The sequence below is a fragment of the Lissotriton helveticus genome, chromosome 3_1, assembly GCF_964261635.1.
Source record: "Lissotriton helveticus chromosome 3_1, aLisHel1.1, whole genome shotgun sequence".
NCBI lineage: Eukaryota > Metazoa > Chordata > Amphibia > Caudata > Salamandridae > Lissotriton > Lissotriton helveticus.
In genome coordinates, this window is record NC_136061.1 from 187,127,916 (window position 1) to 187,152,882 (window position 24,967).

At 48.0% G+C, this 24,967-nt stretch overlaps 1 protein-coding gene across 2 annotated transcripts in view; it reads left to right on the forward strand.

The window, feature by feature from the left end:
* BCL7B (BAF chromatin remodeling complex subunit BCL7B) overlaps positions 1-18,261 on the forward strand; it is a 73,779-nt gene extending 55,518 nt beyond the window's left edge. For both annotated transcript variants that reach the window (XM_078679574.1, XM_078679575.1), the window contains exon 6: positions 16,838-18,261. In XM_078679574.1, the coding sequence (XP_078535700.1) occupies positions 16,838-16,933 (96 nt within the window). In that variant the 3' untranslated portion in view covers positions 16,934-18,261. The remainder of the gene's footprint in view (positions 1-16,837) is intronic.
* The last annotated feature ends 6,706 nt before the right edge of the window (positions 18,262-24,967 follow it).

Genomic DNA, 24,967 nt, shown 5'->3' on the forward strand with positions numbered 1-24,967 from the left:
ACCTTGTCCACCTGAGGCCATATCATCCCCTCCTGTATGTGATAACCCAAGTATTGTATTGTCTTAGTTGCTAACATACATTTCTCACGGTTTGCTGTAAGACCCGCATGTCTGAGGCAGTCTAGAACCGCCTGTAGATGGGTGACATGCTGTTCCCATGTCTGGCTGAAAACAACAATATCATCCAGATAAGCAGCTGCATACGCCTGATGGGCACGTAATACCACATCCATCAGGCATTGAAAGGTAGCTGGGGCTCCATGAAGACCAAAAGGGTAGGACTTTTAACTGATATCAGCCCGAGGGGGTTGGAAAAAGCAGTCTTTTCCCGTCCATTGGTGTTTGGGGTATCTGCCAGTAGCCTTTAGTAAAATTCAAAGTGGTTAGGAACCTGGCAGTGCCCACTATCTGGTCAACTCGTGGCATTGGGTAAGTGTCGAATTGTGAGATCCCGTTTAGTTTTCTGAAATCTATGCAAAAGTGGAGAGACCCATTGGGTTTTGGTACCTATGCAACCGGGGAACACCATGGACTCTGGGAGGGCTCTATAATACCATCTCGTAACATCTCCCTTACTTCTTTTTCCACTACCCTTTGTCTAGCCTCAGGTATTCTGTAGGGCCGTAATCTGATAGGTTTGGCCCCGTCAGTCAGGATGTTGTGGTGTATAAGGGAGGTTCTGCCTGGTTGTTGGGAGAACACGTCCTGATAGCCGTCCACTAGAAGGTGAAGGGTTTTCTTTTGGTGTGTAGTCAAAAGGGAACTCACGGGGACGATACCTGTCCCTGTGATCTTCTCATTTGAGGGAAAGGAAATGGCCAGGGACTGGGTGTCGGTTACCAGCAAGTTCGTAGAGGACGCAACCACTGGTGCCGTCCTTTCTACCCATGTCTTCAGGAGGTTGATGTGATATATATGACCCGCCCTTCCTGAATGGGGTACTGCTACCCTATAAGTAACCGGTGTTACTTGGGCCAAAACCTCAAAAAGTCCCTGTCCCTTTGCCAATATCTTGTTGTCGATAGAGGGGAGGAGGAGGAGAGCCTTATGTCCGATCAACACTGTTTTGGCATCATACCCACTTTTCTGACTGTCTTCGGCTGTCTCAAGATTATGCCGTACCGCCTCCCTTAATGTAGATGACCTCTCCTTGAGATGAGCAGCATAATTAAGTAGTCCCTTCGTCTTCTTCGTCCTTCCACCTCTTTGCTGCCATATCTAGTAGGATCCTGGGCTGCCTCCCAAACAGAAGCTCAAATGGACTAAACCTTGTTGAGGACTGGGTGTGGAAAAGGGAACCTCAATGATGGGCCTTAGAGATATGGGAGGGGGTTAAGCCGTTGACACAGGGCACAAGCCGCACAAAAGCATATGATGTCAATAAAATCAGCGCAAAAGGTATTCCTCACTCTTTTCTCTACCATAATGGCCCCCACCTGCCTGGCTATGGGCTAAGTGCAACACATGATCTCGGAATAAAAGGGGGACTAGGAGTTGGACAGCCGTTTGTGGTTTTCCTGATCCTTCTATACAGTAATCCCCTTGAGATATAAAAACAAGGGCCTACCTGGTTGTCGTCTTCTGACACAAGTTTGTGCCCAGGCGTTTCCTAAGGTAGGATCTTCCTTCTAAACCGCCCCGATGCTACAGCATGTTCCCTCTTCTCCATCTGTAACGGAGGACGTAGAAGGGCTGTTAGTAAACCCTTTCAACACCATATGGCGGTTCTGTTCTCTTTTTTCTCTATGGGTTTTCTGTGTCTCAACTCGAAGGGCACATTGTTGTCCAGGTAACAATCTAGTCCTGTGAAAAAATATCTATCGATGTTCATCAAAAAGGTCAAAGGTGAGACTAGAGAAAATATGAGGCACTGTGGTATTCCCCATACCTATAATACTGTTGTGCCAAAGTATCATCTATTATGCTAGATTGGATTCAACGTGATATATTTTAATAGGCTTTTGATTACCTCTTAATCCTGACGGGATGTGTTAAAAGAAATGGAACCCTTACATGATCAGGAATTCCTGTATATAGGATAGTTGTATTTCTGACACTGAAAATAAATCCCATATTTACATTAGTAACATAACTTTACTTGTTGAATTAAAATAGTGAGGTTTTTATAGTCAATAGACACATCTAAAAGTAAAGAACTACCTGTTCTTGTCGTGCTTAATCTTTTTTTTTTTTTTTTAAAACCTTTGTTTAAAGACACGTATAAGTACAGGCGCCGGCCTACAACCACAGGGGCCGGCCGCAAAGTCAGGAGAGTCAAAAAAACAAAGCAATGTGTACGATAGAGGGAATACAGGATGGATGTCAATAAAGTCGTTATACAGCCAGCGCCAGGATAAGAAAGGTTTCATTTTACATTATATAAAGGAGGCAGGAACCATATCTACCAGGGCGTCATGCAACATATGCGGAAAAAGAGGGGGGGGGCGGGAGGGAAACAGCCCCCCACGCAAGCAGACGACCACAGTAGGGCAAAGCCCAAAGACCTCTCACGGCCATATCAGGTGCAAAATAGAGGAAGAATACCAGCAAACAAATAAAGTGGGTGCCACAGGTACAGCCCACCCGCCCCGAAAAAGGAGAAAGTGCAGACGCTTACGAAACAAAGGAGTAAACACAAAGGGACATAGCCCACCCCCTGGAAAAAGGCAAAAAGGGACCATAGAATAAAACAAACTAAAATAACAAACACCCCCCCCACCCTACATCACTGTAATGGCTACGGCCTACCCCACTAAACAGCGTGCCTGTCGCCCAGAGTCACCCGAAATATAGAAAAAGAAGAGAGGGAATAATAACGAAGAAAGAGAGGGGAGAAAGAAAAGAGGAGAGGGAAAGGAAGGAAGAGAGAGGAGAGGAGCCAGCGATCGAGACATAGAACACTACCCCCTCCGCAACAAGAAATCAGTAATCGAGGTCGAAAAGGAGAGTCAGGAAAAGCCTACACAGGGATGTAAACAGGAACCATCCAGAATGACGAGGCCCAGAGATGCCATCCAAAAAGGGTCTCACAGGCACCCGAGCACGATCACCCCTGTCCACTTTTATGAAGAGTCGAGCTTCCAGACCCCGCCACCGCCAAAAAACAGCAGAACACAGTGGGTCCATACCAGTCAGGAAAGGCCGGCGGGATCTCCGCAAAACACCGTCCCGGCCAACTAGAAGCAACCAGGAGAACTCGGCAACAGTCAGAATGCAAAAGTTCCTCAAAAATCCACGTGGCCAAGCACAATGTCTGGGCTGTCCAGCACGAAGCAAAGAAATCAGGATGTAGGAAACACTGCAGCATCGGCACCGGGTCCGCTTGATCCCATAGAATCGAACATCCAGCCGGAGATCCCAACACAGCCGCCGGCGAAGTTTCAGCCAGCACAATTCGGGGAGACGACAGCTCGTCACAAAATGGCGGAGCAACCATGGCAGCGATCCGCAACTCCAAGACTCGACATTTCAAGGACAGGTCGATCCGCAGAGCAGACAGGGCAAACCATACAGCACTCCGAGTAGGGGCCGCCCGAACCAAACGAGGGCTGGAGAAAGCAAATGCGGCTACTTCCCCGTCTCCAGGAGAAAGACACTCCGAGGGGCCATCCGCCATCTTAAGCACAGCGCCCTCCGCTGCCGCCGCAGGCGCCTCCAAGTTCACCAGGAGCACCGGCGGCCCCAGGGCACACCGCCAATCCGCGGCGGACGGCGCTCGGCGGAGAAAGGAGAGTCACCAGAAGAACGGGTGTGCTCCCCACAGCACTCGGGGGGGGCCCAGCACCGGACCCCGGACGGGACTAACAACAGGAGTGGGCTTCTCACTGTAGGGGTGCCGGACAGCGCGGCTTCTCTTCTTCGGGCCGGTAGGCAAACGGACATGCGGGGTGGCCCACCAGCGGGGGCGGGTCCGCCCCGGGGGTCCCGGCCCGTGGCTCTCAGGCTCCCACCATCGGGTCTCTCCACCGGTTCCGGACCGCCGGCACTCCGAACATCTCCGGGCAGGCACAGCACTCGAGGCCCCGGCGTCAGGGCCGGGAAGGCCAGCTAGGTGACCAGGGCAGAACGCCGGAATCACTGCACGCCAGAGCCCCGGAAAAGGAGGGTAAGTGACGGCTCTTCCTGAGTGACCGAGTTCGGAACACCCCGAACAGGATGAAATGCAGGATAGGGTCGTGCTTAATCTTGATAATCTAAACATGGTTCACAGAAAAATGACCAGGTGGAGAGAAAAAAAGGAAAAAACAATATTTTCGTTACTATTAATCTATGGCATATCGGTTATTAACAGTTATAACTTTAGACTGTCTCTTAGAGCTAACAGGATCTTAGATCTGAAGTTTTTCGGAATTGATCTCAATATCTAGCCTAAACAATGGCAATTTCACAGATTACCTAAACTAGCACCTAGTATCTGTACAGAAACTTTCCAACATCAAAAATGTCGATCTGTGCATAATATATAACATAGACTTTGATAAGTGCTGACATTGGACATGATTTTATCATTCACCATGATTTGCTTAGAGTATGCTAGTCCTTAGTTCCCTCTAAAACAATGATATTACAGGGATAAAGGAACCATTTATAAGGCCACTATCTGATACATTAATATAAAAAGAATTAAAATAAAATATATAGCTTTGCTAAAGCTGATCATTAATAGAACTGAAAAGATAAAATGCTGAAGAAAGATTAGTAAAAAACCATTCAGCAAAAGTTAACTTAGATAGAGTTCACCAGCCTATTTAAACAAGCTAGACATAATTAACCTAACCATCTACACTTACTAAGAAAGGTATGGTAACCAGCAGAAGTTCCACATCAACGGTAGGGCAGCAACTAAATGAGCTGTCCAAGCCCCTGTCTTATATACCCTGGGCTAAGGTGTAATAGGTTGCACCTGAGTTTAATTATAATCCTATTTGGCGCCAAAAAGGAGACCGTAAATCAAACAAGACAGGCGGCGGCCATCTTATAACAAGAAAGATATACCGGTGTATATATCTATACAGAGTTCTATTCTTATTAATTTAAGTGTTTAGGCTCAAAATTAAAGATAAACCGGAGCCTAAAACCTATAGAATGCATCAAAATAGAACGTGAAATTATTCGCGTCATGAACAATTCTTGAGTAAATCCGTGATATTTAGTGTATCGAACATAACCGGCGGCGGCCATCTTGTAACATGATAGTTAAAACAGTATAAGTCTGAACAAAGTTTTATTACTGAGTATTTAAGTTTATGGACTTCAAAGATTAAGATACTCAAAAGCCCAAAATGCAACGACATTAGAGCGCAACTGTATAAGGTGTTAAGAACTATTTAGAGTGAGTTGGCAGTTTTAAGCATGAAAGTAAATGGCTATCTTCGAAAATTCTTATATTATACGGGACACCCGTTTACGAGAATAATTTGAAGATTAAAGTAGACAAAACAATGAACAGTATAAACTAAAGTTGAGCTGTTCAGAATATGCTGGGCTGATTTGAAAATAAAGTAGTTAGAAGGCCATGTTTATTATGCAAAACTAGCGGCCATCTTACAGGGTCCAAGAATCATTAGGTGAAAATATACACTTCAACATAATAAAAGTGAGTAATTCCACCACCGAAAAAATAATAACATTAGATATTAGTTAATATAGAAATCAAAACAGATCGTGGCCCGTCGCGTTTCTAATGAAATTATCCAGTACTGAAATATTAAGATGTTAATCAGCCTGTTCAAAGTTACAAATAATTCAGAACAAGCTAATTATATGCCACACGCATCTAGACATACAATAAGACAGGTAAAATCACCATCATAATATACAAAAAAAGTACGTCGCTATTTATTAAAAAAAGGTGCTTGAATGCCCCATATGTTTGTGTGAAAACGGCGGCCATCTTTAAAAGTCGAAGGTAATACATTTGTCACCTCGACTGAAATAGCATAAAGGAATGCTTTTATAAAACCAAAATAGAGGCGTTTGTAGTATTCATATAATTAGGCACCAAAAACTGGATACTAACCGGACTGACTATAATAAAGTTAAAAAATACCAAAGTAATAGTGTATTGGACCCTGAAGAGACCCTGTGGAAGACAGAAGGTTGGAGAGCCACCCTACCCGTGGATACATTAGGAACCAGGATACCTACACCAGGGAAGCTGGGTGCATAGGTGCGAAGTAGCCTCGGAAACCACCGTCTAACTCAATGGAGGACTACAGGAAGATGCTAATGACGAAGAAGGTTAAAAATGTCCTGTGGAACCCAAAGGTGGATTCAAGATGAGAAGTACCTGCAAGCAGAGGGTCTATGCCCCTCCGGAGGGACCAGGAGGCAGGGAAGACGAATGGCCACCAATGTCGGGTGATGCAGGAAAGTCGCGGATGACCTTGGAGCTGCAGCTGTGTGGACCAGGTGACGCTGTGGAAGACCAGGAGACGTTCACGAGCTGTCCCACATCAGATGGCGAGAGTTGAGGGGTCGGTGTCAGTTGGAAGCACCAACAAGCCTTGGCAACTGCAAACAACGTGGCAAGCGATAAAGGTGCAGTGTCGGGACTAGCAAGGGCCAAGTGACTCATCACAAGGAGGATCGTCAGAGTAGGCCCTGAGCAATCAGCGAAACCCACTGAAGTCAGAGAAGTCCCTCGAGAGGACTCACAGGACGGAGGCTCAGGATTCACAAGAGGACCTCAAGCAGCCTACCAAAGATGCAGGCCCACGGTGTATGGGATGCTTTGAGGGCAACGATCTTGGCTGCAGGAGATGCTTGAGGTTGAAGCTTCTTGGAGCCCGACGATCTCTGAGGAAGAGAGTCAACAAAACTTGGCAACAGCAAGTCGACGCTGTGCTCTGGGGTTCAGTTCCGACAAAGGATACTGGCCTCAAACTAAGTGAGGAGACAGTTTATGCCTCGAGGGAGTTGCAGAACCACCAACTGTGTTGCTGAGTCTTTCGAGTCCATCGGACCCCAGGATCAGCAGGCCGGTCAACTGTTTTGCGGTGCCTGCAGATGAAGGGAAGTGACTCCTTCACTTCAAGCAAGATTTCTTCAGGGCTCTTCAGGGCTCTTGGTTGTCCACAGGCCTTGTGAGGATCCTGTATGCAGCATGGGCACAAACGTTGCAGCAGACTAGCTGGACGACGAGGCCAGGTGCAGCAGGAGTCTTCCCAGTTGCAGCCTCGGTGTCCAGAGCAAAGTCCAGCGAACTCCAAAGTGCCCAGATAGTCGCAGATGAAGTGGTGTCTGATCTGAATCTTGTCCCACGACGAAAGTAGGGACCCACCCACAGGTAAGCCCTTAAGTACCCTAAGGAAAGGTTTAGGACGATTCACGGATCCCTCCCAGAGGAGGGGCTGGACATTAGGAAGGATACTCCCATGTACTTTGTCCAATTTTGTGCCAGTCCGGGAGCTGGTTTGAACTGGAGTATGTAAGGAGGGCACCAAGTTTGCCTTTCAAGCAGTTTCAGTGGCACTGGCAAGCACCCCTACCCTGCCCCAACACACTAAACCCTGTCTGGGAGGTAGTCACACCTCCCTGTGACAGGATATCTATTGTTCTACCTTGCCCTGCTCGAGCATGGCTTAGCAGCAGGAGGGCAGAAACATGTCTCTGTTCGGCAGCAGCCCTCGCTTGCTGTCCAGTTCTGAAAGACTGGTACCAGGAGCACTGAGGGCCTTCTGGAAGAGCTTTTCAGTACATGGAATCATACAACGGTATGAATCCAACATGTTTGATACCAAACATGACCAGGTTCGTTACAGCCAGTTTAGAGATGGCCATCGTGTAGTGACGCATAAGCCGCTCTATATGTCATTATGGCTGATGCTCTTACAACCCGGAGAATGGACTCGGAAGATTGTCAGGGTGCCCTGCTCATGCAGGGGCACTCATCCCTGCCTTCAGGTTTTAAGTATAGTAACCTCCGATATAGGGAAACCTATATCTGTCGTACGTGGTGGTGCTAGCACTAGTTTACATAGGCTGCAATGGCAGGCCTGTAGTCACAATTTGAGTGGTCTCCATTGGGTGGCACAATACATGCTTCAGCCCATGGGAGACCCCTGGTGTACCTATGCCCTAGGTATCTTGGTACCATATACTAGGGACTAACAAGTGTACACCAGTGGCCAATCTGGGTGTACCTAAGTACTCACCATATTCAATTTAGGGGAGAAAGCAGAGACTGGGGTCCTGATTAGCAGGATCTCAGTCAGACGAGTCAGAAACAGCATAACAGCTGGCAAAAAGTGGGGGTAACCACATCCATATATGAAGTAAAGTGTATCCTTAGGAGGAGAGATCAATTTCCATCTAGACATCAATCTCTGCTTAGAAATCCTTATTCAACAGCTGAATATTTAACCTCCCTTTGCATTAATGACTTTGTACACAAGGCTATATGTGAGATCTGTATATGTTTTTAGAGTACCGAGTCCCTGTCATGCCAAAGGTCCGAGGATGATGAACATGATGAAACAAGTATTATTCCACTAACCACTCCCGACTCAGAGCATTGTGACAAATGCCTCTCTACTGAAGTGTGGCGCCAACTTTGGAGCATGCCAAATCCATGGAATGAAGCTAAATAAATATGCTCAAGCTGAACTCTTTCACCCAAAACAACTTGGTGGTGATGCATACGGACAATACATTGCAAAGCCTTTAGCCATATGAGAAGCCTTGGATCTTTTGATTTGATTTCAATTGAAAATGCAAAATGCCAACATTTCCCATCCAGATTCGAAAACTCTTTATCTAAGGGGATTTGCTTTTGATGAACAGATAAAAGAGTTTTCTGTGCTGTTCCATCTACTCTTCCCCCGGAGTATGAAAGGGACCATCAAAATATAATGGGTCAAGACCAGAATGATCTTGATTGCCCCAGAATCACCTTGTCAACATTGGTTGAGTAATTTGCTTCACAGCAACCGCAATGTTATACAGCATCCTAAGCTGGATACAGTACTACAACTTGTAATCTCTTAACATGAGGCCTGGCTGCTGCATCCCCCCTAGAAAGGGCATCCACCACCAGGTAGTAAGAATATTTTAAAAGGTTTCCCCAGTTTCCCCATTTACGTTCAAGTGTATCTGGTAAATGGAAAGTTCAATTGATGCCACCCAAACAAAATATACAATGAAGAAAAATACCTTGTCTTAATCACCCTGAAGTCGCTGATTGTCTCGATCACTTTGAAGCTGCAGATTACTTATACAATCAAAAATGTATTTAGCATGATCACATTGATTAATCAACATTAGTTGTCATCTTGTTAATCACTTTTTTTACATAAGAGGTCTTTAGCATATCATACTCACCAAGACAAAACATGATTAAACATTTACAATACACAGTAGGCCCACAGAACCTAAATTTGTGCAAAACCTACACCACTAAGTGCCAACTGTTAAAATTCAATCAAATTATCATGAGCCTTACTCCAATCCAGTTTAATAATTGAAACAAAATCGTACTGAGTGAATTTTTCATTTCTACTGTCGGTACTCCATTTTCTTTTTGCTTTTTTTTAACAAAGCACCACAGGTGAAACACGTCCTTCATGTAAAGAGAGACCCAAATTTTCAAGGATTCACTCCTCGTGCAATTTCATTTATTCAGCTTCCTAGTTAGAAATGCCGACACGTTTCGACCCACTATTTTGTTTCAATGAATTGTACTGGATTGAAGTAATGCTCATGATAATTGATTGAGTTTTTAACATTTGGCACTTTGTGGTCTAAGTTTTCAAAAATGTAGTTTGTGGGCCTAGGGTGCATTGTAAATGTTTAAGCATATTTTGTCTTGAGGTGTATGATATGCTAACGACCTCTTCAATATAACAAAGTGATGAACAAGATGATAATTAATATTAATTAATCAATGTGATCATGCAAATTAAATTCTTGTTCATATGAGTAATCAGTGGTTTCGAACAGATTCAGGCTAGGCATTTTTCTTCATTCTATAAATGTATGGTCCAACCTTGCTGAACTTCAAGGATCCAACCCTTGTGTTATAACCCAAATAAAATAAGTACCCTCTACTAACAATACACTATTACTATATCTTCTACTTTTAGCACAGGCCATTTTTCAGCTTTCTTACATAATGCACAAAGTCAACGTGGATCATCTTTCCTAGAAGATTGCTTCTCTAGTACCCTTATGTCCATTGTCCTGAAGCTATTAAGCAAGGTTCATGGCCTCTGCTCGGTCGAGCCATATGCGATATTCTATAAGTTGTACGCTGGGACGTCGGCGGATCCCTTGAGTTGTGCGGGGCCCTCCGCAGCGTCGCCGGCAACTCCATCTTACCATCCTCCCTGAAACCATGCATGTTTTTCTCACATTCTCTTTCCAAATCCTTCTTCCCCTCCGAAAGAAATCCTTGATGCCCTTGATTTCATAATGTTTCATCTGATAGAGACTACTAGCCCAGATTCCTTCACGTACAATTATCCCCAGGCGTGAGACTGGATCCGGAAAACTTTTTTTTCCCCCAGCATCCCTGCACGCTGGGGGGACGGCATCATGCAACTCCGCCCAGGCGTCGTCCATGTACGTGACGTCAGCGAGGTCCAATAAGTCCCACCCCGGTGCACCTACGTCAGTTTTTTTCCTTTTCCGTGTGCAACGCGGATCCGGTTCATGCTCCGGGCCTGTTAAGGCCTTTTCCTTCACTATTGCATGTATCTGTGGGAACAGTGTGCGGATGTCTTCGGGCTTTAATACCTGCTCGTCATGTGGGCGCCTTATGTCAGCGACGGACCCTCACCTCATTTGCATATTGTATTTGGGGAAGATCACAGCTCCACTGATTGCGAGGCGTGCCAACAGTTGAAGCCGAAGTCACGGCAGGAGCGCCGGATGAAACTTCTCTCAGCTCGTCTGTCCAGGTCGGCTTCGTCACCTCGATCAGCTTCTGCTGAGGGATCTCGAAGCAGCCATCGTCGCTGTCTTGCCCTTCCCTCTCCTATGCCGCAAGAGCTTCGCTTCCCGATTGGTAAGTGTCGCAGTTTGTCCCCGAGGGCTGGTTTCTGGCCTGTCCGCTGGTGATGCAGCCCCGCGTATTGTCCCCCTATCCGCTGTTTCCCGGTGAGGGGGCGTCAAGAGCCCAGATGGAGACATATGCGGCGGCTTTGCAGGCCTCGCTAGCTTCTCCTCCTTCCCCTCCTGGGACGTCGGCGGATCCCTTGCGTTGGGCGGGGTCCTCCGCAGCGTCGCCGGCGACTCCAGCCCTGGCTGGCTCGGCTCCAGGCTTGGAGGATGTGGTGCCGTTGGGGTGCGTCCCTTCGGGGGGTCCCTCCTTCAGACCATAGCGCCTCTGCCTTGCTGCAAACTCCTGTGGGAGTCCCTGTGGTGTCGCGGGAGGTCGCCGGGGCTCGGGTTGCATCCCCAAGCCCCCCTCGACCCTCTGGACAGGCGGTGGCCTTGCCTGAGGTGACGCCGCTACAGCACCGTCAGATCGTGGTCATGGCGGCGCCACACGGGTCGACGGACCCCCCTCGTCTTGTCATGGGTTGAGGCCGGCGGGGGACCCCTCATCCTCCCCCGGACCCCCTTTCGTCCCTCCACACAGGCTGCTGCCTCGTCGGTGGCTGAGTCGGCCTTGGCGGCACCACCACATGGGTCGGCAGCCCCACCTCGCCCGATTATGGGCCGAGGCTGGCGGGGGCTCCTTGTCATCCCCCGGGTCCCTTTCGTTCCTCCACGCAGGCGGCTGCCTTGTCGGAGGTCGAGTCGGCGCCGGACGATGACGGCTTCCTGCCTGTGGAATCTACGGCGCCGGACAGGCGTCGGGTCGCGGTCTCGTCTTCAGATGCCCCCTCTTCTCGTAGGTTGCATGCCTGCTGGTGCTGTCCTCGCCGGTGACGGGCCGCCGCGTCGTGGCTTTTTCCCCGACGTCATCAAAGGGTGGCTCCTCACCGTGGATGCGGTTTTCACCGGAGGAGCCACAGGTCACCCACTCCTCGGTCCCTCTTTCGCGTTTCCGGACTTGGCCTTTGCCCGCTCTGGTGGGCTTTGGGGACGGCCGCCTTAGCTTGCAGCTGTCACCCATGACAGAGCTGCTTTCCCCACCGCGGGGCCCTACGGAGGCGGGTGCAGCCTTCAATAACGCTGTGTCCACGGCTGTGGGTATTTTGCACATGGGTGATCCGGTTGCCCATTTCCCCGCGGATCACCTTCTGGAAGTTCTCCACCAGGGCTCTGGTGGGAGGGAGTTGCTGCTTCCCTTTGAGGGTTCGCTCCTTTCTTCCCTGATGGGGACTTGGGTGATCCGGTGGCCCATTTCCCCGCGGATCACCTTCTGGAAGTTCTCCACCAGGGCTCTGGTGGGAGGGAGTTGCTGCTTCCCTTTGAGGGTTCGCTCCTTTCTTCCCTGATGGGGACTTGGGGACGTTCCACCACGGGGGACCCGGTGCCCCAACACCTTTTGCATCGGCACCTTCCAGCGCCTCGTGACCCGGCGTGTCTTTCCCTCCACTCCTCTGCCTCGAGCCCCCTTTTCAGGACTGCCTTTCCCTCCCTCCCTGCCACCACTGTTGTCTCCACCATCACAGGAGGCCCACTGGCTTGACTCTTAGGGGCACAACATGTTTGCTTCCACCAGTGCAGCTCTGCGGCCCCTTAACACTTTATGTATGTTAGCTAGGGCCACTTCTTATTTGTGGGACTTGGCTGAGTCCCTGGGGTCCGCTGCATCACATGAGGATGCTCGGGTTGATTTGCAGCACCATGCGTTGGATGGCCGGGAGTTGGCGGGGTTTATTCTTCGCTCTGCTCTGGACATATCGGAGGTGCTTGGTCGTGCCATGGCTTCTTCGGTTGCCCTTCGCCGCTATGCTTGGCTTCGGGACAGTGTATTCCCAAAAAATGTTAGGGAACGGCTGGCTGACCTTCTCTTCGATGGCATTCTGGTGTTCCATGCCCCAGCAGACTCGGCCATCCGGAGGTTCTTGGCAGGGCTTCGGCCACTTCTCCTCCTCCTCCTCCTCCTCCTCCTCCTCCTCCTCCTCCTCTTCCTCCTCCTCCTTCTCCCCCTCAGTGACCTGTGAGTTGGGCTAGCTCTTGATGATGCTCATCCTTTTGGGAGAGTCGCCCTCGTTGTTGTTGTTCTGTGTGCTTTATGGCCACTCGAGTCCTCCTTGTTGAGACTGTGGTTCTGTTGGCTGCTGGACAGCCCTTCTTCACTAAGTGATTTTGCTTTGGGTTATCTGCACCAGGTTGGCCCTTAGATTGTTTTTCTCTTGGGCTGCTTGACAAGCCTTCTGCGGGTTTTTTTTCTCCCCGCGGCTCTTTCTGTTGTCCTCTGCTGCGAAAGTTTCTTCCAAAGAGGGTTCCCATGTCTTGGGACTTAACTTACGCTATGTGGGGTAGTGGTAGCTGTTATATAGCTTATGCTGTGCTGGGGAGTTGTGGTTGCCTTCGGGCCTCTGCTCTCCATGGCATTTATGTGTTTTGCAGGTGCAATTCCCTTTTGCTGGTCTGGAATGCCTTGGTGATGCCCCGGGGCGTCTGACCTGCTGTTTGCGGCCTGGCGTCATGGCTCTGGTTCCTCCTCTTTTTGTGTCCGGTGTGCGGCCCGTCCCTGAGGTGTGTCCTGGCCCTTCTTCGCCTTTCTGTCCTCTGTCCTGGGGGCGGTGATGGTTTTGTGTTCCTCCTTCTTTCAGACGCAGCCTGCCCGGTCTTCCTGGGGCCCCGGGCTATTCTTCCTGCTTCCGACTGCTTATTGCTGTCGACGCCGTTCTGTCGGGTCTGTTGACTTCCGACTGTGGGGAGCTTGCCTTATTTTCCCTCGTCTCCTTGGGCCCTCTAGGTTGTTCTTCTTCCACTTTCCTGCCCCTTGTAAGGGCATGGGGGTTCTTCGGCCTCTCCTGGCCGTGACCTTCTTTCCTCTGTTTCCTCTTTCTTCTTCTTTTCTTCATCCCATACCCCTCTTGGGGTCGGTGGTGTTCTGCCTGTAGGGGTACCCCTTGCCTGGGGGGACGGGGCTCCTCGCCCTGTCCGTAGAATGGTCCCCTGTGGGACCCTCTGTTCTGTCCAGGCTGGTAGGGCTCTTTCGCAGGCCCTCCGTCCCCGTCGGTATGGCTAGGGTATCTATTCTACGTGAAGGAATCTGCGGCTAGTAGTCACTATCAGATGTACGAGTTACTTACCTTCGGTAACTAAGTATCTGGTAGAGACGATTCTAGCCGCAGATTCCTTCACGGCCCACCCTTCAACCCCGTTCTGCAAGGACCCTTGGCATGGTCTTCTGCACTCGCCTCCCAGTGGGTGGCTATGTCTTCTGTGAGTGCATTCTTTCATTCTTGTTGACAGGATGATTTGCCTTGTTCCTTTCCTTCTCTTTGGCACTTGGGAGGATGGGTTTCTGGGTACTCCTGTGCCCCTCTGGTTGCTCCAGAATTGAGGCTTGCCTTTCCTCCAGTCCCTCCCCTCCCTCCCTCCTTCCCTCCTTGTTACTGAGGGTCCTGGCCCCTCTAATACCCTCTGGGTTGGGGTCATCTGGCCGTGCCCTTGCCCTTTGTTCTTGGGGGGTTGTCGCACTCTGTGCTGGGGGTGTCTTGAAAGTTTGTCGTTCCCTGTTTGTCTTGGAACTGGTTCCCCATTCGCAGCTCCTGGTTGGGGTTATAGTCCTGCTACATGTTGTCATGACATTTTGCATATGTTGCTTGTCTCGGGGAAGGGGCCTGTCTACATGCTGACAGGGTGGCTGCTCAGGGCTGAGCTCTGTTCTTTCTTCTTTCCCTGCCTTGGGTGCTTCAGTGTTGGCACTGCTCCTTATGGTGTTGTTCGTCACTATTCCCTTTTCTGCTCTTTAGCACACTGTTCCCATGCTCCCACAGTTTTGTCTGATGGCTCCGCGTTGCGGACGACACCTGGGCGGAGTCGCGTGATGCCGCCCCCCTGGCACAAAGGGATGCTGGGCAAAAAAAAAAAAGTTTTCCGGATCCAGTCTCACGCCTGGGGAAAATTCTACGTGAAGAAATCTGCGGCCAGAATCGTCTCTACCAGATACATTGTTACTGAAGGTCAGTACCTCATACTTCTGTACTATTTAGACAAAGCGAAACGAGATTAAGAAATCTAAGCAGCAGTTGTTTGTCAATTTTACTCACATCTGGCAACCTAACAATATTCCACAGTCTGGTGGATTTTATACTGTAAATCACATTTCTTCCTAAACGCAAACAAATCTGTTCAGGAAGACCTAGGATTTTGTCTAACAGATGGCATGGGGAAGATGAGGAGGCAAAACTAGGAGGGAAGATAGATGCTTCTTCTTAAGCTCCCAGTGCCACACTTCCTATTCCTGCTCCACTTTGGCATTGCATTAAATTCCAGAGGTGGAAGATAATATTAATACCAAAAAAACCTCAAAGGGACCTGATAAGCAGTGTAGGAAGGCTGAGCATGGCCCTTCTCTGTGCAACACAAAGTTTGTGGATTATAGAAGGGGTGTGTGCTGTTAGCTGAGGAATGTGGATACTGGTAGGAAGAGTGCAGCTCATCCTTATCCATGGGCAGATGAGGTGGTGCACAATGGCAAAAGTTATAGTTATTTGGTGCATTTTTTCCTTTTCCTTTTCCACACTTCCTACAGTGGTAAAGTTTATTTATGCTTGAGAAAATACAGTGTTTTGCTTTTTTCCCTAATCATGAAGAGTAATGTAATTTTGTTTATATACATATGTAATAAAATTCCATTGAAAATGAAAAGGCAAAAGTGACAACTACAGCTTTTCCTTGAAACTCTCATTGCTGCTACTTGTGGGTTAGTCATAGAATTTCCGGAACAGGTGCCCAAGTGCCCCGAGTTTATCTGAAAAATCTCTTGTTGCCGTTTGTTATGATTGTCCACTTTCCTAGTGCTCGATCACTTCCTGCTTCAAAGGGGGATGGACTTGCTTTCCCTTGAATGTTGGAGAGTATCAGTTAAGATCCCACGACAGAGAAGTAAATGTTAGTTGTAATGCTTGTCCTTCATCATGGTAAACGTCACTACATTTTTTTAACAACCCGCATGCCTAAACCTGAAACCAGGAAAGTGAATGCAGGTGGCCTTTTCCATATAACATTCTAATGCTTTTGAGCTCCAAAATGAACTATTAGTTGTGTACCAAAGCTGTGCCCTTGTGAAGAAGCTGTTCAACCTGGTAGTTTAAAGGCACAGTGGAGCATCTATTTCTTCAAAGCTAAGCTACCCATTTGCTCACTTTGTTTCCTAAATCAGTTTAAAAAAAAGAAGCAGTAGGATGGTTCAGAGCCGTTTGTCTTAATGATTTTAAGGGTTATATGGTACCATTGGAGGGAGTATGGATAATAAAAAAAATAAAAAGGTTATTATCTTGTATATTGTTCACGTAAGTAGAACTATTCAGGGTTCATTCATTCCCATTCTGGAAATAATGACTATGTAGTGAAAAAAAGTAATTAATTGTCCACCAAATGTCTACTTCAGTTTGGTTCTGAAATGAAGCAGCTATAATCAGCTATACTTTTCTATCAAATATTTGCGTATATTTATTGAATTTACCAGTATTGTGTGTTTGTGAAATAAAGAATTGTGATTAACAGTGGATGGGTACGTATGTTTTGAGTGTGACTAAAATTGAGAAATTGTCTTTAGCAAAAATGGATAGCAAAATCAAAGGAAACTGTATTGCTGGAAATAAGATTGGTGTAATGTAGAACCTAGAGGGCACTGTTAATAGAGCAATGACTGGGCCCTCATTGTAATAAAAAGGTTCGACTAGTGTTCCTGTTGCCTAGACAGTATATCACATGTCACTTACTATGTTTTTTTACTATATCTTTTATTCTTTTTTGACAGGTAATGGAAGTTGACAAAGAAGAGGCGCTCGTTGTGCCCTTGAAAAGAATACGAAAAGAAATGAACTCTCATTTCCAAACAGCTTCGGAGAGCTAGCCCCCATCTTTGAGGCCTTTGCCACACAGTGACATTTGTGACTTTAAACAGTGATGCAATGTACAGAGAAGCTCATCGCTTAGTACCAATATATCTCCTAAAGTGAAGAGAGAATCGTTTTTTCTCTCTAACCTGCATGTTGGGAAGTCTAGAAGTGTTCGGCTCACTGTACAATGTACATGCCACTGTAGAGGAGTTTATAGGACAAGCATTCAGGATTGGCACAACTGCAAGCCTGCATTCTTTCACAGTCTTGTACTTATCTTTGTTTGGTGGGTATATCATGCAAGTCCAGTTTGTTAATGAGAGAGAACTTGATTGTTGATGCAGCTCTGTGGACCAGTTTGTGATGGCTAAAGTTCTGAAAATTATGGTCTGTGCTTAATACCACTGCCTGGACAAGCATCTAGTGGAGAAATGATCCATCGAGAATGCCATGAACACTCATCAGTGATCTGTATTAGGTACCAGGCACAAACTGGCTGATTGCTAGTGAATTCAAGGCAAGCCCGTAGGCAGTAAGTGATCAGTAGGAGATGGTGGCTGAAAATTTGAAAAGATGGTTGTGCCAGTTGTCATTGATCCAATTGGGTCCCTACAGCCAAAATCATGAGGCAAGATAAGTGATTTGTAAGTGGACCGAAGTACACATACTCTCTCCCATCTCTTCTCTCCTGTGCTCCCAAGGGCAAGCACATTCTTCTGCCTCTCCTTAACTTTTCTACCTAGTGGTGTGTGGAGACTCCCACTTGCTCATTTTTTTCATGAAAAATCTAAATATTTGCCTTTCCTCTAGTCTCTTGGAGAGACAACAGCCAAGCTGACGTTCATCTTGGAGTCATTGAATCTTGGAATGTGTTAAGCATTTTATTACATACATGATCAAGACAGGGGACCCTCATGAATGATGCATTTCCTATTCACAATTTTACTGTGTGATCTAGTTTCTGTTTCCCTTGGAAACACCTGTTTTAATTCTTGTTCATCTTGGGACCTTAAGAAGGACCTCGAGTGCCGTGTTATGAATTTCCCTTTTTGCTTGGAGTCTAATCCTCTGCTGCCTGATGATTTTTCCATTGCAACTGGGAAATCAGGAAGGCACATAACGGATGTTACTTTAAATTCCTCTGATTTGTACTTTGATGCCTTGAGTCATGGAACAGACCTCTTTAGGACTTCCCCATTTCCTCATTGCTTCTTTAACACCTGCATGTAGACTCTAATGATGTATTTTGTTGCTTTTTGAACTGTTAAATTTAACTGGCCTTCTAAGTGAACAGATATTTTTGTATAGATAATTTAAAAAATAAAATATTACTATTTAATAATCTACATTGTCTATCTGTGCCGAGCACCACATTACTGTAGCTACATAACCATGTTAAGAGCCATACAACAGCCAACTGAGTTTCTGTTGAATGCAGACACGCCATTTTACGTACACAGATATACAGGTTTTGTGAGCCCAAGGATAATGCACAGTTCTGAAAATATATGCAGACCAACAGTGAACGTTGTTCAGATCGTTAAGCCTTTAGCCAAGCAAGTTTATTGGACGCAGCCTTGAACGGATTCTTGTCTACATCCCACCAGCCTACCTCATACATTCTCCATTGGATGTCAAGTTAAACAACTTTTTGGTCTCCCAGTCGCCAAACAAAAGGTTTGATTTTGGGCTTAGAAATAATCTTTTAGAAATAATTCTGATCCACTGAAAGATCTCCACTTGAAGATAGGGTTAAAAAACTACAGAGCACCCTCTTGTCCTGTAGTTTCCTCTCAGAGAACTTGTGAACAGTGCAAATATTGTATTGTATTGTAAATGCATTTATATAGCGCTTACTACCCTTAATGAAATATTGAAGCACTTTACGCCGGAGAGCACACTGCTTCAGATCCCAAGGTTAGTGATTAATCCAGTGGGTATTGGTTGCTCTTGGTTATTGTTATTAGTCTTGCACTCTAAAGGAGACTATTCCATGCATTTACTCCAGTGTTTTCTTTGAGGTGGAAGGTTTAAACTAGTAGGAGTTGGAGGGCATGGCCAAGATAACGGGCGCTTGGAGCTAAGCTCTAATTCGTCCCTGCTTAATCGTCATTAACCCTTCCTGCTGGCAACCAACTGTTTCTTCCCTGTGGCCCCAGAGCGCCACTGGATACTATTTTTGTCCCTTACTTAACACCCCCTGGGCAGACTTGGACCCAAGGCCACTGTGCAACTACAGCAAGATTTTACCCGAGGCCTAGTGCTCTCTACCGGGTGGGCCAAGTCACCTGAACCCAGGGCTTGCAGTATGTGCGGCACCAGTGGCTCTGGTGGGTAGCCCGGAACTGTGCGGGCTCTTGGTGCACAACTGGCCGAGTCCAAGCTGTGGAGGTGCCTGAGAAATGCAGCTGCCCGGCGATAACGGCCCTGATCACACCAGGCAGTGAGTCGGGAGACTTGGGATTGATAAACTGAACCCTGTCTGGGTGCGAACTCGGGCCTTTTTTTGCCCACATGCTTCTGTGGCGAGATTGGACTGAGTTAGACGTGGTGCCGAAGGAGCCCAGCTGAATAAGTGCAGTGAGTGGTGGATGATTGCTGGCGGCCCCTGAGGAGCCCAGGCGCAGGAGGAAGGTGGCTGGAGACCCCTCCCATGAGCCGTACTCACCCTCTTCCTGATAGTTGGGTCCAGCTTACCCGTGCCTGGGTGTAGAGCTTTCCCTGCAGGCTAGTACGGCCTGTCACCGATCGCTGATATCTGGACAGGACTCGACTCCGTTATTGGCATGGGTTCTGTGTCCACAACCCTCGAAAGGGGCATGGGTCGTTTTGCCCCTTCCCTCACCCTCCTCCTTGCTTGCCCCCTACCATTCCCCTGTCGTTTTGTTGTCACCCTTAATGGCCCTCCAAAGATAAGGGGAGTCCAGCCACTGCCACCGATCAGCTCCTTCTGGGAGAGCGACTGACTGCTCGTGCTGCCCACGACCACCTCAGTGGTGTAAGCATGTCCATCTGGGACTGGGACTGGGACTGAAGCTGCCTTTACACCGTCCCTTATGTCAAGACCTGACAATCACTGCAACTGGACAGGCAACATGAAAGGGGGCTTTAATATCCTGGACCTTGACAACCTTTTTGTCTCTGAGTAAATAGATAACTGTGGTTCTGACACTAAGGTGTGCCCCATCCCAGAGTTCTGAGAGCCTTGGATTCTTTCTTGGAACCATGGGGCACGACTCGTCCTCCTTCCGAACACAAACTAAGATGGACAGATTCATGGCCCCTGTGACAGGCCTTAATGGGGCCACAGGAGGATGGGTCCAGCCTGCTCATTCCCCACAACCCAGAGACGCCAACGTGATTCATCAGGTTATTCAAGATTCTAAAACCGCACTTGAATTCCAGATCGGAGAGTTGCATATTGATGTTGCTCTGCTGCAGCAGAATCTCCAGAACGCCATGGATAGGTTTTTGGAAATAGAGGGTCATATCTGGGAACTCCAAGACACGGCGCGAGAGCTGGGGGCTGAGGTTTCCCACTTGTTGGCGACATCCAAGACTCTGTCAGATCAGGTGGAGGATGCAGAGAACAGAGACCGCAGAAGGAATCTTCACTTTGTTGGCTTCCGGGAGGTGTTGGAGGGTTCATCACTAGTGAGGTTCCTTGAGCAGTGGTTCCAGGTATGGAGGCCCATTGATCAACTATCGCAGGTCGCTTGCATAGAAAGCTCTGCCAGGTGCACCTCTGCGTCCTATGCTTGCTAAGTCGTTAAACTACAGACACAGAGACACACTTTTGAAAGTTCAGAGCCTGAGTCGGCTCTCGTTCCAGTCCAGCCACATCATGATCTTCCTGGATTACACATGAGCAGTACAGCAGCAACCAAAATATCATGACTAGGTCAATCAGAAACGTTGTGCCATGAAGCTTCAATATGTGCTTTTATACTTAGTGAAGTTATGAATTGTTCACAACTGTAAATCTGTTTCTTTGACTCACTTGAGGCGGCATGAGATTGGTTGACGGAGCAGTACCCCTTTTGCATACTGTATGTGCAGGAGCTGTAACCTGGGGAAGAGTGAAGATTTCTGCCTAGTATGTGTTTCTAGTTTTTTGTGGGTGACCGTTGCTTATAGGGAGGAGGTATGGGGAGCGATGGAATTGGGTGTACGGGGTTTGCTTTGACTGTTCCAGTTTTTGTTAGCTTTGGTATGCACTCACCGTCCACCCTAACATCGACCGAGGTCCTTCGCACACATCATTACTTACATTTATAGATCCTGTGACTGACCCGGAGGTCATCTTTGGCAATTGTAAGTTACATGACCACCACTAGTATCCTCCATAGAGCAACCCCTTTGCACCTGTTATGAGTTGGAATGTTAATGGGTGGACTGATGGGATTAAAAGTGGGGCCGTCCTCCAATTTGCTAGACACCATGTGCCGGAGGTACTACTACTCTAAGAGATTCACCTTTTGGGAGCCAATTGTCCCTTCATATCTCGCTATGGGTATGACAGCGTATACGTGAGGTTCCATGGTGGTGCTTCTCCATAGGTCTCTCCCCTTTGTGGTTTCCCTAACCTCACTGATCTGCTTGGGTGATAAGTGGCTATTGGGTAATCCTTGGAAGGCACTTATTGTAACTTCCTGAGAGTATATGTTCCTCCTTTTCTCACTGGGTCTACCTTCCAGGCTCTTGGGGTTGCTATTGGAACTGCCACAGGGAGTCATGGTTCTCGAAGGGGATGTCCTGCTTGTGACCGTTAATTTTCATTCATTGCGGACCTTCCGTTACCCTGCCTGTTTTCCACCGAGATAGTGAACCTCAAATAACCTCTCACTGGAAGAGATAGAAGAGGCCCTCAAGGATATGAATCCTGGTAAGACATAGGGACCAGATGGATACTCAGTAGGAGTCTTTGGGAGTAGCCTTGCTGTATTTGGACTGCATTGGCTATGACTAAATATGGATATGATTCTTATGCCTTTATAAGGATATTATTCGTTATAACCGCATAAGGGCATGAATCGGGAATATTTAAATAGGGTCCTAGATACGTTCACAACAATGTCTGCCATGAACATTTGATGGTGCAATGGGCATGATTGGGCGGCTCAAATCCTGACTTTTTTTTTAAACAGTTTTTATTGGAAACAACACAGCAGCAGTAAAGACATTACATAGCCATCTCGGCTGGAGGTACATGCATTTAAGTATTACAATTTAGCATACAGTCCATCGGGGGCACCAAGGATAACACGGAGCGAAAGGCTGGTCAATATAAAGAGGGTTACAATTGCGTCTCCGGGTCCGGGAACACCCCTCGTATTCACTATACTTGTTGGCCTGGCGCCTTATGTCAACCTGTCTGCACCTGCCGCCTCCAATAGTGCATGTCTCTCCTGTCTCATTTCCACCGTGGGAGAAATACAGATGTTTCCCCTGTGTTTATTCCAGCTTTCCCACTTTTCGTGGGCAGCCTCTACACCGTTTTCTCCGCTACCATAGCGTGGTCCATATCCTTAGTCCAATCTCGCAAATGAGGTACATTGTCCACCCCCCACTTCTGGGCAGCGTTTCTTTTCGCTATACTCCACCTCATGGTGGCCCACGATTGCTCAGCTTGAGTGAGGTCTGTTGCCTCCCAGGTATTAAGTAGGCATAGTCGGGAAGATGGATGTATGGGTTTACCAATAGACCTCGCCATTTGTTGGGTGACGTCTATCCAGTAGTGTTGAATGTGGGGGCATGCCCATAGGACTTGTATAAATGGACCTGTCTGGTTGCAGTGTCGAAGACAGAGATTGTCTGGTTTCCTTCCTAATTTAAATAACAGTTTAGCATCAAAGTATACACAATGTAGAATCTTAAGCTGGACGAGCCGGAGTCTCATCGGGATTGCTACCTCTCGGGGGGGTGGGGGGGGGGGGGGGGAGCCAGCGCTTCAATCCAGTCCTGGTCGGTCATTGCCCCCAGATCCACCTCCCAGCTAGCTCGCAGTTTCTGCATTGGATCAGCCCGGTTATTAATCAATTTCTTTTATGTTAACGAGACGGCCTTGCGGTCCATTGGTCCAGCAACAACCTATCCTCCAGAGGTGAGGAGTCCGGGAGGGGGGTGTCTGCAGGGAGGGCAGAGTCTATGGCATGACTAATTTGAAGGTATCGGAAGTGCTCTGATGGTGCTAGCTGATATTTGAGTTGGAGATCTGCAAATGACGCCTTCTTGCCCTTAATCCACACATCCCCCACCATAGAAATGCCGATCATGTCCTACTTGTCGAACCCTGCATAAGCACTGTCGTCACAAGATGTCGGGTTCCCACAGGGGGGTAGCCTTTGTCAATCGCCCACGCCATCCCATCCTTCGTTGGACCCCGTGCCACACCTCTACTGTACGGGCCATGGGGCCAGTCAAACCTAGTTTCTTGGGGTTCGAGTACAGCGCTCTGTTTAGCCTCCCTTCCCCATTAACCACAGATCAGTGTGGAAGTTGGGATCAGCATGGGACCCAAACACGTATTGCGACCCGGCATAAATCCAGACTGGTCGGGGTGGACCAGGTCAGTGAAGTACGGAAGTAGACGGTTGGCCAAAAGTTTAGCCAGGATTTTGGCCTCCACCGTTATGAGGGAAATGGGTCAATGTGATGTGCACTCGTCCTCCGGCTTACCGGGCTTGCAGATGACCACAATTGTGGCCGCGCGGATATCGGCCGGAAGCAGGTCAGACTTGTAGCATTCTTTGTATAGATTCAGTAAGTGGGGAGCAAGCTTCATAGACATAGGTTTCATTAGTTCAATCGGAAGCCCATTTGGGCCCATCGCCTTACCAGCACGGATGTCTTTCTGAATCTCTTCGACCGAGATATCTACGTCTAGGACTTCTCTGTCTTGTTGGGAGACACATGTTACCTCGATAGTAGCGAGGAGGTCTGCCGCCCATGATGCTTGTGAGTGTTGTGGTGTAAATTTGCTCATAGTGTTTTGCGAACGTCTCCGCAATGCCCTGAGGGTCAGTGATCAGAACGTCATCAGGCCCTTTAATCGCGCTCACCCACCTCACTGACTGTTCATTGCGTTCCAGCCACGCCAATAGTTTGCCGGTACGCTCGCCCTGCTCATATATTCTATGACTGGTGGCGAGAGCACGCCTGTTGGCATCCTCTAAAAGCAGTTGTCTATAATCCTGTCTCTTAACATTGAGGTTATGTTGGGTATCCTGATCAGGGTTCTGCGAGGTGGCTCGTTGAAGATTTAAAATCTCTGTTTCCAATTCACTCACTCGCTGGTTGCGCTTCGCCCTGTGGCCCACCATCATAGACAATGCTCTCCCCTTTATCACTGCCCGGTATGCACCCCAGAGCGTTATCACTGAATTAACAGACCCTATATTCTCCTCAAAGTAGTAGTCCGTGTCCTTCCGCAAAGTATCTCTAAGGTGTGGAATCTTTAGCACCCAGGGCTGGATCATGATGGGGCCTGATTTCACTGTGCGGTGAGCTCCGAAGACTGCTGTGACCCGGCAATGATCTGTCACTCCCCTCGCAAGGCAAGCGGAATCTGTGAAGTCTCGAATGTGCTGTGCATGGGTAAATAGGTAGTCTAGTCATGATTGGCTGCCTTGTACGCCAGATTGAAACGTGAAGAGTGTGTCATGGGGGTGTGACCATCTCCAGATGTCCACCATCCCCAGGGTATTAATAAAGTCATGTAGGTGCGAGCCATGTCCAGCGTCACGTCTGGGCGGGGATCGGTCTATTTGGCCATCCATCGTCAGGTTAAAGTCGCCACCCATCACCAGTGCACCCACGGGTAAGTTCAATAATAGCACCCCAATGTCGGCTAGAGTCATGCGTTGAAGACCCGGTGGGACATACCCCGAGACAACATTGAGGACTCTGCCCTCCCATATGCCTGAGCAAGCCACATATCTGCCCTTAGGGTCAGTCAACGTATTTTGTATCACATAGGGGCAGCTTTTTCGATGGAGGATCCCCACTCCCCTGGACCCCGAGGTAAAACCCGAGTGTGCTACCATACG